Source organism: Chlorocebus sabaeus, chromosome 18 (assembly GCF_047675955.1).
Source record: "Chlorocebus sabaeus isolate Y175 chromosome 18, mChlSab1.0.hap1, whole genome shotgun sequence".
In the NCBI taxonomy this organism is placed as follows: domain Eukaryota; kingdom Metazoa; phylum Chordata; class Mammalia; order Primates; family Cercopithecidae; genus Chlorocebus; species Chlorocebus sabaeus.
Window position 1 is genome coordinate 73,616,378 of NC_132921.1, and position 14,794 is coordinate 73,631,171.

Sequence of the window (14,794 nt, forward strand, 5' to 3'; positions counted from 1 at the left end):
ACTGTGTTAAGGTATTAACATAAATAGAAATATTAATATTTTAAAACACTAAAATTCTCAGAGGCATTGGGGGTGGTTTTAATAAAACCAGAAAGCTTTTTAAAATGGGGAATAGATATTTCCTCAAATGTAAGACTAAGCATTCATATTTATATATCAATTCATACTACAGTCCTTAATAAAGAGTATTTTTAAAGTTTTTTTGAGATAGTCTCACTCTGTTGACCAGGCTGGAGTGCAGTGGTGTGATCATAGTTAACCGCAGCCTCAACCTCCTGGGCTCAAGTGATCCTTCTAACTCAGCCTCCCAAGTAGCTGGGACCACAGGCACATGACACCAGCCTGGTTAATTGTTTTATTATTACTATTTTTAATAATAATAAAAATCCTCCTATTTTAGTGATAGGGTCTCACTATGTTGTTCAGGCTGGTCTTGAATTCCTAAGCTCCAGCAATCTTCCTGCCTCGGCCTCCCCAAGTGCTGGGATTACAGGTGTGAGCTACCATGCCTGGCCAATAACTAGCATTTTAAAAAACATTATACAGGCTGGGCACAGTGGCTCATGCCTGTAATCCCAGCACTTTGGGAGGCCAAAGTGGGAGGATCACATGAGGTCAGGAGTTTGAGACCAGCCTGGCCAACATGGTGAAACCCCATCTCTTCTAAAAATACAAAATTAGCCAGGCGTGGTGGCACATGCCTGAAGTCCCAGCTACTTGGGAGGCTGAGGCAGGAGAATCACTTGAACCCAGGAGGTGGGGGCTGCAGTACACGGGAGGCAGGGGTTGCAGTGAGCCGAGATTGCACCATTGCACTGCAGCCTGAGCAACAGAATGAAACCCTGTCTCAAAAAAGAAAAAAAAATTATACTATTTCTTAGACAGTAAACAGATCAGAAAGCATTTCCAGCTCTTACCCAGTCAGCGTTTTTCAGCTCTTCCAAATCTGTGCTAGATTCATCACTCTTTTCCATTTCTTGAATCTTCTTAAGATTCTACAGGTTAAAATAAAACAGGCATAAAAATTTCATTAACTTACCTTCTCAAATTAAAATTCCTAACACATATCTTCAGATAAGACATATATTCAAGTGTCAGTGAAGGAGATAGTACAGAATCTATTGCTTTGTAAACTCTAGGGCCAATTAAAATGGAACCCTGAGGATCCATTTTACTGAGGATGGACTGAGATTGCTCAGGTCTTGCCAACCCAACCTTTTTTTTTTTTAACGTAAGCTCTCCTTCTTTTCATCTCTACTACAAATTCCTTACTCTAAACACCATCATATTTTGCCTGGGCTGCTGCAGCAATCTGATCCTGGATGCTCTCCTCTCCTCACCCCATGGCTGGTCTCTGTCATTGTCTACTTTCATTCTTCCTTCAGATATCAGACTCAACAGAATCACCGATTCTTCAGAGACTTCCTTTCCTCCCTGAGTACGTCAAAATCCTCCTATTTTAAAATTTTACAGCACCATTATACCTCTAGAGCTCTTATCAACATTGTAATTTTACACATATTAGTGCCTTCCCTCTAGACTTCATGAGGCAGAATCCCATCTTCAGAGGCCACATAAGCACTGGCACTTGCTAATGTTCAATATGTATTTATCAAGTAATTTGATAAGTAAATTTTAATTGATAAAAATGCCTCAAAACTGCATCAATTCAATACTTGCAACTTTAAGAAAATCTTGGTTCCTAAAATATATTCACATATTAATTCTAAGTTTATGGTACACTAATTCTACTTAGAGTAATTCAACACTAATATATTTACTTTTTGATGAGCTATGGGCCTGCCTGCACTAAAACTGAGTTTTTAAAAAATTTCTCCCTAATCCCCACATTGATCAAGACTGTTTAAATGCACTGTATGAAATCTAGCTTGTTTGATATGAAAATAATGAATACTTAACTTGATTTATTTATTTATTTATTTATTTATTTATTTATTTATTTGAGATGGAGTTTTGCTCTTGTTGCCCAGGCTGGCGTGCAATGGTGCAATCTTGGCTCACTACAACCTCCACCTCCTGGTTCAACCGATTCTCCTGCCTCAGCCTCCTGAGTAGCTGGGAGTACAGACATGCACCACCACGCCTAGCTAATTTTGTATTTTTAGTGCAGACGGGGTTTCTCCATGCTGGTCAGGCTAGTCTCGAACTCCTGACCTCAGGTGATCTGCCCGCCTCGGCCTCCCAAAGAGCTGGGTAACAGGCATGAGCCACCATTCTTGGTCTGAAATATTAATTTTTAAAATTTATTTATTTATTTTTAGAGACAGGGTCTTCCTCTGTTGTTCAGGCTGGAGTACACTGATGCAATTACAGCTCATTGCAGCCTCGAATTCCTGGGGCTCCAGTAATCCTCCCAGCTTAGCATCCCAAGTAACTGAGACTACAGGTATGCACCCCTATGCCTGGATAATTTTTGTATTTTCTACAGATATTCACTATATTGCCTGGGCTGGTGTCAAACTCCTCGGCTTGCGATCCCCCTGCCTCAGCCTCCCAAAGTGCTCGGATTATAGGCTTGAGTCACCACACCTTACCTCATCTCCTACTATTTCTTCCCACTACAGCCTTAGGGTATTTACACTGGCTGCCACCTTCTTCCTAGAATGCTTTACATCTCAAATACCCAGATTGAGTCACCTCACATCTCAGCGGGGTCTATCTTGACCAAATTCCAAGCCCCATCCCCAATTACTCTAGCCTACGTCTTTTCCCATATCTCCTCCTACCTTTTTAGTGGTCTATATGACATATTTATTTCATATGTTTACTGTCTACCACCTCCTGCTGGATTCAGACTTTAGGAAAGAAGAATTTTTTTTTTTTTTTTTTTTTTTGTATTTTGTTCACTGATGGGATTCACAAATCTCCAAAATAGTGCCTTGCATAGAATAGGTGCTTACTAAATATTTCTTCATTAAGTAGACTAAGACACTTTCAACCATGCATGTTTAAATACTTAAACCTATTTAATAGCCCTTACCAGGTCAACTTTAATAAGAGGAAGCTCAATAAGAGGGAGTAATATTCAGAGAAAAATCTACGTTCTCCTCGAAATTCAGAATCCCCTAGGGAAGTTGGGGAGAAGTATCTTCTCTGCCACAGAGAAACACATGCTCTGCATTTTAGGAAAATAAATCTTCACCCCAGGCTCACATTACATTTAAGTGTCTCATTCAGTCAATAGGTGGATGAATAAATAGATAAAATAAAATAAAGAAGAAAAAGAAATTCATTTCTAACACCATACAGAAGAAAAGAAGTAATTATAGTATTAAACATGTCAACAAGATTCAACCAGCAACAAATAAGCTGGTTTGAAACCTTAGCGCCCGAGAAAATCAAGTACGCATAAATGGATCAACCTTCTAATAACCCTCCTTTCCTTAGACATAATGGAATGTAGGGTGGGGCTGACGCACGCCCACTTGGAAACACGTTCTTTCTGCCATATTCTCCCTTGTCACCCAAAGGCTGATCCCACAGAAGCAATACACTGTTTACCCAGGAGTTTATAAACCATAAAAAAATGAAAAAAGCTGAAATCATGATGAATAAACTCATCTTTATAAGCCTATACTGTTTTTTGTGTGTGTGAGGTTTTTTTTGTTTGTTTGTTTGTTTTAATTCCAGACCAGGTGCAGTGACTCACGCCTATGATCCCAATATTTGGGGAAGCTGAGGCAGGAGGAATGCTTGAGGCCAGGATGTGAAGACCAACCTGGGCAACATAGTAAGACCGTGTCTCTCCAAAAAAACCAAAAAATTAGCCAGGTATGGTGGTGCTTGCCTGTAGTCCCAGCTACTCAGGAGGCTGAGGTGGGAGAATCACTTCAGCCTGGGAGGTTGCGGCTATCAGTGAGCTAAGATCACACCCCTGCACTCCCTGGGCAACAGAGAGAAACCTTGTCTCAAAAAAATAAAATAAAACAAAATATTAATAAAACAACAGACAAACACAACACATTTTCCTGGAATTAATGTAATGAAAGCTGCAGTAAGCTGCCCTGTTTCAGGAACAGCATGCTCTTCCACTAGTGGCTAGGGATGTCTGCTAAAGGCTCACTACTTAACCCTCCTCAGGAACTGCCCTTGGCCAAAGGAAGCTGCTTTGTCAAAGTTACATCCTCCCTAGAGTAACCTGTGTCCAGTTACTGGTCTGTGAGGAAGTATACAGATCAGGCCTCCTTGCTTCAATCTGGGACATCTCTGAAGAACTACTCCCAGCTGCTGAGCTCCCTGTGGGATCGGCTGAGGCCTCTGCTGCATCTGTATCACATTTCAACAGTTCCCTCTGCTCAATCCTGCTTTCCTTACCCCTTATAGGTGTTCCCAAAAGCATGCCCCAGTAAAACCTCCTGAATTCACATTTTACCCCTAGGAGTCCCCCAAGGAAATCCTAGGGGAACTTAATCCACAGCATGGAACATTAAAAAAATATTACAACAGACATCTCAGACAAAACTTACATTAATTTCAAAGGTAAAATCCACTATTTCAAAGACATTTTAACTTGCACTAGATTATATATCCTTCAGTGGACAGCATTAATTTTGTCAAGAAACCCTTATTGCTCCTTCCTCTGATAAAGATCCTTCTGTTGAGAAATGCATCCCATACAGTTTGAGGAGAGCTGACCCAGTACCTCACCTCCTATTTACAAGCTTAAGAACATGACCCAGACCAGCCAGCACAGCCTATCTCCTGGCCACTGTGACTGGTTACTAAGTGGGTATGTGACCCCAAATCTTCCTCTAAGACTTTTTTGCCCCAATTAACAGAAAAGATTTCCTGCTAGAGTTGCTCAGTTGGTAGAGTGTGAGAATAGGGCTGTAGATGGTAGTAAGAGACTGTCCTGGAAAGGGCTGGAGAGGAAAGGGAGGGAGCACGCCACCCCTAATTACAGCTTTTGAGATTCTGGATCCAACTATGCCTAAAACTAGCTGTACCCTTAGACTTCCCAATTACGTGAGCCAATACATCTCTCCCCTACTCTGCCCATGCTTATTTGAGTGGGTTTCTGTCATTTGCAACTGAAAGTTATGATTTAATATGTCCTCATAGTCTACAAATATGAGTTCATGCTTTTATGTCTTAGGGGTACTTTGGTAGAATAGTGTGAGAAGCAGCAAAATATATTCAATCCAAACTCTTTTGCTTCAATGCCCACCAAAACAGGGCCCCTTTTCCACCCAACGTTAATTTTTACTATTCTCCAACACATCCCTGACTAAATGTAGTCAGGAGGATGTCACTGTTAGGCCTGCCCACATCTCTACCGTTATTTGTGCTGTGATCAAATCCCTCACTCTTTGCCACTAAGAAAAACGATCTGTTTGTTCTTTATAACATTGAAGGTAATTTAAATGGTCCAAGAATTTCACGTTTCTTTGTTTTTCTGAACAGTAGCACAAACTGTAGCTCAGATACTTTCCAGCTGCGTGACTTTGGGCAAATTTTTTAATTGCTGTGATCCTGTTTGATTTTCTCACATATTAAAGTGCAAATAATAATAGCTATCTTTTGGATTTTATAGAAGAAATACACCAGAATACAGATGAAGCACAGCATTCAGCTCAGACCATAGTGAACATTCAGTAGGTATTAGTTATTATAAGTCAATGAATATCTATGAGGATTTGATTGTGAATACTTTTACTCCATCACAAAAATGTTTTATTCTAAGTGAATTTGTTTCACAAAATGATACCTCTCCTCAGCCTCTTCATCAAATCAAAATCCTGACTCAGCAATAAATCAATGTAGATAGCTTAGAATCTATAAATACTGTAATCAAACAAGCTTGATCAAATATGTGGCTAGAAAGCTCAATTTTTCTAGTGAGCAGCAAAAACAAATGAGTTATCTGAAAGTAAATTACAGATTTTTCTTGTTTTAGATTCAAGCTTCTGCCAATTATACTTTAGCTTCTGAATGATTTTTTTTTTTTTTTTTTGCTTGCAGAAATGTAATAACAGATGTCAACCTGTGCTTGAGATATGGTGAGAAAGTTCTAATTGGGAGAACCCACATGGCAATTATGCTTCCCATTTCTGACATGACCATTCTCAAGCTGGCAATTAGAACTGCTCTATGCCAACATTTTCAGTTCCTGGCAACTTAAACAAAATCCACTCTGTGAATCAGAAGTATGTCAAATGCTCGGAGAATAATTTTAATCCATTTGTGTAGGTCTAATATCAGCTCACATATAAGTACCCCTTTACTAATTAAATCCTTCTTATTCACATATATATTCACATATTAAAATAATATAATAATAAAGTATTTTTATGACAGCATTTTAATGATCACCATTTCCACCATTTAAACTATCTTACTTCCCTATGCCATGTGTACATGTTTTCAGTTAGAAATTTTAAAATGTATAATAAGGAATGTATTTCAAAAATTCCTGGAACAAATTTTTAATTAATTGTTGAGACCGAGTCTCACTCTGTTGACCAAGTTGCTGCAATGGTGTGATCATGGCTCACTGCAATCTCAACTTCCTGGGCTCAAGCCATCCTTTCACCTCAGCCTCCTGAGTAGCAGGGACTACAGGCATGTACCAACACACTCAGCTAATTTTTGTACTTTTAGTAGAGACAGGGTTTTGCATGTTGACTAGGCTGGTCTTGAACTCCTGGGCTCAGTGGTCTGCCCGTCTCAGACTCCCAAAGTGCTGGGATTATAGGCGTGAGCAACCACACTGGGCAACAAACGTTTGTAATAACTCAGTTAAAATATGCTAATGCAGGCCAGGTATAATGGCTCACAACTTTAATCCCAGCACTTTGGGAGGCTGAGGCAGAAGGACTGCCTGAACCTGGGTGTTCGGAGTGCAGTGAGCTGTGACTGCATCACTGCATTCTAATCTGGGCAAAAGAGCAAGACCCAGTCTCAAAAAAAAAAAAAAAGAAAGAAAAGAGATGGGAGGGGAGGGGAGAGGAAGGGAGGGGAGGGAAGGGGAGGGGAGAGGAGGGGAGGGAAGGGGAGGAAAGGAGAAGAGAAGAGAAGAGAAGAGAAGAGAAGAGAAGAGAAGAGAAGAGAAGAGAAGAGAAGAGAAGAGAAGAGAAGAGAAGAGAGAAAAGAAAAGCAACAAATTCCTGCCAGGCACAGTGGCTCATGCCTGTAGTCCCAACTACTTGGGGGGCTGATACTTGGGGGACTGAGGTGGGAGGATTGCTTGAGGCCAGGAGGCAGAGGTTGCAGTAAGTTGAGATTGCACCACCGCATGAGATTACCTCAGCATAGGTGACAGAGCCAGACCCTGTCTCAAAACAAAAACAAAAACAAAAACAAAACAAAAAAACCAAAGAAATACTTAAATACTATTAAATACATTTCACGACTGACATTATTTCACAATATTGTCTATAATAAATTAAAAAATGAATATCAGTCACGCAGATTATGAGCTATGACTTTTTAATTCAAATATATTTTATCTGAAAAGAGGGAAAAAATATTTTATCATATTGACTAGTCGCAAATTAATATTTCAGAAATTAGGGTACAAAAACCCAGTAGAAAGTTATAGCAGTTGTTCTGATAAATGGAAGTCTCCCATGCAGAGTTAATGGATAAGTACTAAAGAATATGATTTATGGGCCGGGCGCGGTGGTTCAAGCCTGTAATCCCAGCACTTTGGGAGGCCGAGACGGGCGGATCACGAGGTCAGGAGATCGAGACCATCCTGGCTAACACGGTGAAACCCCATCTCTACTAAAAAATACAAAAAACTAGCCGGGCGAGGTGGCGGGCGTCTGTAGTCCCAGCCACTCGGGAGGCGAAGGCAGGAGAATGGCGTGAACCCGGGAGGCGGAGCTTGCTGTGAGCCGAGATCCGGCCACTGCACTCCAGCCTGGGTGACAGAGCGAGACTCCGTCTCAAAAAAAAGAATTAAAAAAAAAAAAAAAAAAAAAAAGAATATGATTTATGTTTGTGTCAAGCTTTATGGCGCATTCTTAAAGATACAACACGCTTCTCCTCCCTGAGGGGTTGGTGGACGGCGGCCAAATAACAACTATAGCAATTATGAAAAAAGTCAAGAGCATTTTATTGAATAAAAAATGTAAAATGTTAAGATAAACTATAAATTGATATTCTGTACTACTTAATTCGAATTTATATGGTTCACTACAGAAATTAGAAAAACTATAAAGTCATAAAAATGAAAGCAATTCATTTCTAGGTTCTAGGAAAGAATTCCTAGAATTTCTCTATTCTTCCAGTATTTTTGTACCTATACACATATGTTTGCACACGTGCACGCACACATACACTCTCTCTGTTTAACGAATGTCTCTGCTCCACATAGCTGGACTGACATTGTCTCCTGATACACATCCGCCTTTTCTGTTTTTATACTCATCAGCTCTTCACACCTATAGAAATGCAGTGATGATGATAAAAATCACCATTAAAATATCACTGACAATATTTACAAATTATATCACAAAGAGATATTTTCCTAGTAAAGACAAATTAGTAAGACCAACGACTCATTAGAAAAATGGACAAAGAAAGGCCGGGCGCGGTGGCTCACGCCTGTAATCCCAGCACTTTGGGAGGCCGAGGCGGGCGGATCACAAGGTCAGGAGATCGAGACCATGGTGAAACCCCGTCTCTACTAAAAAATAGAAAAAAATTAGCCGGGCGCAGTGGCGGGCGCCTGTAGTCCCAGCTACTCGGGAGGCTGAGGTAGGAGAATGGCGTGAACCCGGGAGGCGGAGCTTGCAGTGAGCCGAGATTGCGCCACTGCACTCCAGCCTGGGCGACAGAGCGAGACTCCGTCTCAAAAAAAAAAAAAAACAAACGAAAAATGGACAAAGAAAATGAACAAGCAATTGACAAATGATTCTTAAGTATATGAAAAGATATCTGATCTAATTTATAATAGGAAAAATGCAAATTAAAACTATTAAGGTACTAATGTTCACTTACCACTGTGAAAACACATTGTGAAGATGTAGGAGAACAGACATCCTCACACATTGCTAAGGACAGTATCAACTAGTAAACCTCTATGAAGGACAATATTGTAATACTTTATAAAAATTATAAATGCACATTTCCTTTGACTCAGCAAGTCTACTTACAGGAATTTACCCTACAGTTACGCTCACACTCACGAAAAATAGATTAAAAATTATGCATGACACCACTGTTTGTAATAGCAAAATAATGGAAATTACTTAATAGCTGTCAATATAGGACTGGTTAAACTCATTACAGCATACCCACATAACAGATTATAAAGGCCTACAGATGTGAAAACTATTTACTCATATGAAATGATCTCTAAGACATATAATTAAATAAAAAAGGAAAGTTTAAAAGTGAAAAGAGGAAGAAAATACTGATACGCACTTGTTATACATAAAATCTCTCTGCAAAGATAAAAAAGAAATAATATTTGTTGTGTATATAGGGAGAGTGTGGGTAGGAGACAAAAATAGAAGGGTACAATTTAATGTAATATTTTTATACCTCCTGGGTTTTGAACCATGTGAAATTTTTTGTTAAAAATAAATTAAGTTTTAAAAGCTGCAGGATCTGAAAGGTGGCAGAGTTCTTCCATGAGCTTTCAGTAAAATATTCTTGTGAACACTCTAACAGGGAGAGCAGCGCTAAGAGCAATGACACGGAGGGAAGAGAGATTTATTCCTCACTGATGAGACGAGTGCTCGGCATGTTACCAACACTCACAACAAAACTAACAGATCAAACAGAAAAAAGACAGACAGCAGCAAGGACCCTGAACATTACAAATGATGAATGATCTCATTAAAATGAACACATGGCACACTTACAAAAAGACATCTGGTGGTGGATTTTCTGTCAAAAAGTGGTATGTTCAGCACTTGGAGGGATATAAACCTATTTTAGGTCTAGAAAGAAACTTCCAGCCAACTTAAATGCCAGAATTTTATTATTGGAGGTGTTGGCATGAGGTGAGGAATAGGCAAGGAATATGAGAAAGCTGTTTAAAATACCCTTCAATCTGTGAATGAGAAAGACGTCTTGGGGCTTTGTCTTTGCAAGCCTATTCAAGCAGAAAACAAGCTGAAGACATGTCACAAACAGGTGTCTCAGTGTGAGTTAGTTAATGTGCAATTGGCCCTATGACACCGGTGGATTTGGCTACTGGCTTGGTAAGAGATTACGGGGTGGGAAATACTTACATTTGATTTTTCAACCAATTTACAGACTATAAAGTGTGGCTATAAGATTTTAAAAACAGACAAAAACCAATTCATAACAGCCTAGTCAATTTAAAAAAACACTGTTTTCCCCCCAGCAACAGAAGATACTTTATATACATGTATGTAATTTTTCATTTTAGGTAAAATATTTTTTAGTTTTATTTAAGATAAACTGAGCTCAGTAATTTCATCAAGTTATGATTTCTTGCATAGGGCTAACTGAAATAATATATGTACAGGCATACTTCATTTTACTGCCTTTCGCTTTGTTGTACATAGCAGATACTGCGGGGTTTTTTTTTTTTTTTTGACATAGTTTTACTCTGTTGCCTGGGTGGGGTGCAGTGGCACATGATCTCAGCTCAATGCAACCTCTGCCTCCCAGGTTCCAGGGATTCTTGTGCTTCAGCCTCCCGAGTAGCTGGGATTATAGGTGCGCACCACCACACCTGGCTAATTTTTGTAGTATTAGTAGAGATGGGGTTTCATCATGTCAGCTAGGCTGGTCTCGAACGCCTGACCTCAAGTGATCTGCCCGCCTTAGCCTCCCAAAGTGCTGGGATTATAGATGTGAGCCACTCCATGCCTGGCAAAATACTGTGCTTTTACAAATTGAAGGTTTGCAGCAACCCTGAGTTCGGCAAATCTGTTGGTGCCATTTTTCCTACAGCATGGGCTCATTTACATGTCTTTCTGTCACATTTTGGTAATTCTCACAATATTTCATGTTTTTAAAATTAAATCTGTTCTGGAGATCTGTGAGGAGTGATCTTTGATGTTCCTACTGTCATTGCTTTGGGGTGCTCATGATAGTGTCCATATAAGACAACAAACCTAACTGATAAATGTGTGTTCTGACTGTTCCACTCACTAGCCATTCCCCCATCTCTTCCTCTCCTGGGGCCTCCCTATTCCGTGAGACACGATGATAATTTAATTAGACCAACTAATAACCCCACAATGGCCTTTATGTGTTCAAGCGAAAGGAAGAGTCACAAGTCTCTCACTTTAAATCAAAAGCTAGAAATGATTAAGTTTGGTGAGGAAGGATGTCAAAAGCAAAGACGGGCCGAAAGCTAGGCTCCTTGCACCAAACAGCCAAGTTGTGAATGCAAAGGACAAGCTCTTAAAGGAAATTAAAAGTGCTACTCCGCGAACATGAACGATAAGAAGGCAAAACAGCCTTAATTCCAGATAGAAAGTTTTAGTGGTCTGGTAGAAGATCAAACCAGCCACAACATTCCCTTAAACCAAAACCTAATCCTAAGCAGGACCCAAACTCTTCAATTCTATAAAGTCTGAAAAAGGTGAAGAAGCTGCAGGAGCAAAGTTTGAAGCTAGCAGAGATAGGTTCATTAGATTTAAGAGAAAGAGCTGTCACCACTCGATAAAAGTAGAAGGTGAAGCAGCAAGGGCTGAATGTAGAAGCTGCAGTAAGTTACCCAGAAGATGTAGCTAACTGATGATGGTAGCTACATTAAACAACGTATTTTCAGTGCAGATAAAACAATTTAATATTGGAAGAAGATGCCATCTGGGACTTTCATAGCTAGAGAAAAATCAATGCTTGGCTTCAAAGCTTCAAAGAACAGGGTGACTCTCTTGTTAGGGGCCAATGTGGGTGATGAAGTTGAAGTCAATGCTAATTTACCATTCTGAAAATCTTAGGGCCCTTAAGAATTATGTTAACTCTACTCTGCCTGTGCTCTACAAATGGAACAACAAAGACTGGATGACAGCAAATCTGTTTACAGTAAAAAAGATTCCTTTCAAAATATTACGGCTCACTGACAATGCATTTGGTCACCCAAAAGCTCTGATGGAAATATACAAGATTAATGTTGTTTTCATGCCTGCTAACGCAACATCTATTGTACAGCCCATGGATCAAGGAGTAATTTTTACTTGCAAGTCTTATTTAAGAACTACATTTTGTAAGGCTACAGTGGTCATAGACAATGATTCCTCTGATGGGTTTGGGCAAAGCACATAGAAAACTTTCTGGAAAGGATTCACCATTCTAGACGCCATTAAGAACACTGGTGATTCATGAAAGGGGGTCAAAATGCAACATCAACAGGAGTTTGAAAGAAGTTGATTCCAACCCTCACGAATGACTTTGAGGGGATTAAGACTTCAGTGGAGGCCGGGCGCGGTGGCTCACGCCTGTAATCCCAGCACTTTGGGAGGCCGAGGCGGGCGGATCACGAGGTCAGGGGATCGAGACCATCCTGGCAAAACACGGTGAAACCCCGTCTCTACTAAAAATACAAAAAAACTAGCTGGGCGCGGTGGCGGGCGCCTGTAGTCCCAGCTACTCGGGAGGCTGAGGCAGGAGAATGGCGTGAAACTGGGAGGCGGAGCTTGTAGCGAGCCGAGATCGCGCCACTGCACTCCAGCCTGGGCGACAGAGCGAAAATCCGTCTCAAAAAAAAAAAAAAGACTTCAGTGGAGGAAGTAACTGCTGATGTGGTGGAAACAGCAAGAGAATAAGAAGTGGAGCCTGAAGATGTGCCTGAATTACCGCAATCTCATGAGAAAACCTCAACTAATGAGGAGTTGTTTCTTATGGATGAGCAAGGAAAGTGGTTTACTGACATGGAATCGACTCCTGGTGATGATGCTGTGCACATTGTTGACATGACAACAAAAGATTTCAAAAACTATATAAACCTAGCTGATAAAGCAGCAGGAGAGTTTGAGAAGACTGACTCCAATTTTGAAAGTTCTACTGTGGGTAATGTGCTATCAAACAGCACTGTACGCTACAAAGAAGTCTTTTGTGAAAAGAAAGCACAGGTGATGCAGCAGACTCCCTTGTCTGATTTTTCAGAAAGGGCCAAAGCCACCCTAACCTTTAGTAGCCACCCCTTGATCAGTCAGCAGCCATTAACATTGGATCAAGACACTTCACCAGCAAAAAGATTACAATTCACTGATGGCTCATAGGATCACTAGCATTTTGTAGCAATAAAGTACTTTATTCTTTTTTTTTTTTTTTTTTTTTTTTTTGAGACATAGTCTCACTTAGTTGCCCAGGCTGGCGTGCAAAACACAGTAATCACAGCTCATGGCAGCCTTGATCTCCCAGGCTCAAGCAATCCTCCTACTTCAGTCTCCTGAGTAGCTGGGTCTACAGGCATGAGCCACCATGCCAGGTTAATTTTTAAAAGAATTTTTTCAAAAATATTTTTTGCAGAGACAGGATCTTACTACGTTGCCCACTCTAGTCTCAAACTCCTAGGAATAAAGTTTTTGTTTGTTTGTTTGTTTTTCTGAGATGGACGCTTGCTCTGTCGCCCAGGCTGGAGTGAGTGGCGCAATCTCGGCTCACTGCAAACTCCGCCTCCCGGGTTCACACCATTCTCCTGCCTCAGCCTCCTGAGTAGCTGGGACTAGAGGCGCCCGCCACCACGCCCGGCTAGTTTTTTGTATTTTTAGTGGAGACGGAGTTTCACTGTCTTAGCCAGGATGGTCTCCATCTCCTGACCTCATGATCCGCCCACCTCAGCCTCCCGAAGTGCTGGGATTACAGGCGTGAGCCATGGCGCCTGGCTGGAATAAAGTATTTTTTAATTAAACTGTGTATTTTTTTCAGATGTAATGCTATTGCACATTTAATAGATTATAATATATGTAAAGATTATTAATTTTGTATGCATTGGGAAACAAAAAAATTTGTGTGACTTGCCTTACTGCAATATTTGTTTTATTGCAGTGGTGTGGAACCCAACTCGCAATATCTCTGAGGTATGCCTATAACTCACTTAACAAAGTTTCTCTATATGTATTGGATTATATTGCGTAAAACATACTCATATAATACTTTGAAAAATTCATAAGCCATGCCTATTTCCAGTTCATTGTTTTACCCTATAATTGTAATGTCTAGTCAAATATTAGCAGCTAAAGATAAACTGACTCTAATAACTCATCCTCCCATCCTAGGATTTCATTAAATTTGGGATAAGATTTAACCATTCAGAAGAATTTGGCCAATGAGGTTTAAACCAAAATCCCATGTAAGTGAGAATCATTTAAACATTTAGAAAATCACAACATTGGCAAAATACTACTTTTAAACAGCATAGCTATTTATACCGATAGAGGGGGGGAAAATGTTTTCTTCTCTCTAGGAAAACTTCAGAAATATTCTAGGAAATGAAAGATCAAAGAAGTCAGTAAAACAGATTGGAAGGCAAAGCTGAATAATTTAACATTAAGTTTTTCACAACAAAATCATTAAACCTAATTTGTACTTTTCTAAGTTTTTAATTTAAAACCAAAATAGCTAAATTAATATCTTAACAATATACATCCTTAAAAATGTACTTTCTTAAAATTCAACCTAAATTGTGCAGATTTTTTTTTTTAAGAGACAGGGTCTCACTCTGTCACCCAGGTTGCAGTGCAGTGGCACTACTCTGACCCACTGTACCTTCCACCTCCTAGGTTCAAGTGATCCTCTTATCTCAGCCTCCCGATTAGTCCCAACCACAGGGGTCTCACTATGCCCAGGCTGCTCTTCAGCTCCTGGCCTCAGGTGCTTCTCGTATCTCAGCATC

General features: G+C 40.1%; 1 protein-coding gene across 7 annotated transcripts in view; it reads right to left on the reverse strand.

Annotated features, from left to right (window-relative positions):
- Nucleotides 1-14,794, reverse strand: part of SPIRE1 (spire type actin nucleation factor 1) — a 191,690-nt gene that overhangs the window by 59,063 nt on the left and 117,833 nt on the right. For all 7 annotated transcript variants that reach the window (XM_037982988.2, XM_037982990.2, XM_037982989.2 and 4 more), the window contains one exon: nt 918-995. In XM_037982988.2, the coding sequence (XP_037838916.1) occupies nt 918-995 (78 nt within the window). The remainder of the gene's footprint in view (nt 1-917; nt 996-14,794) is intronic.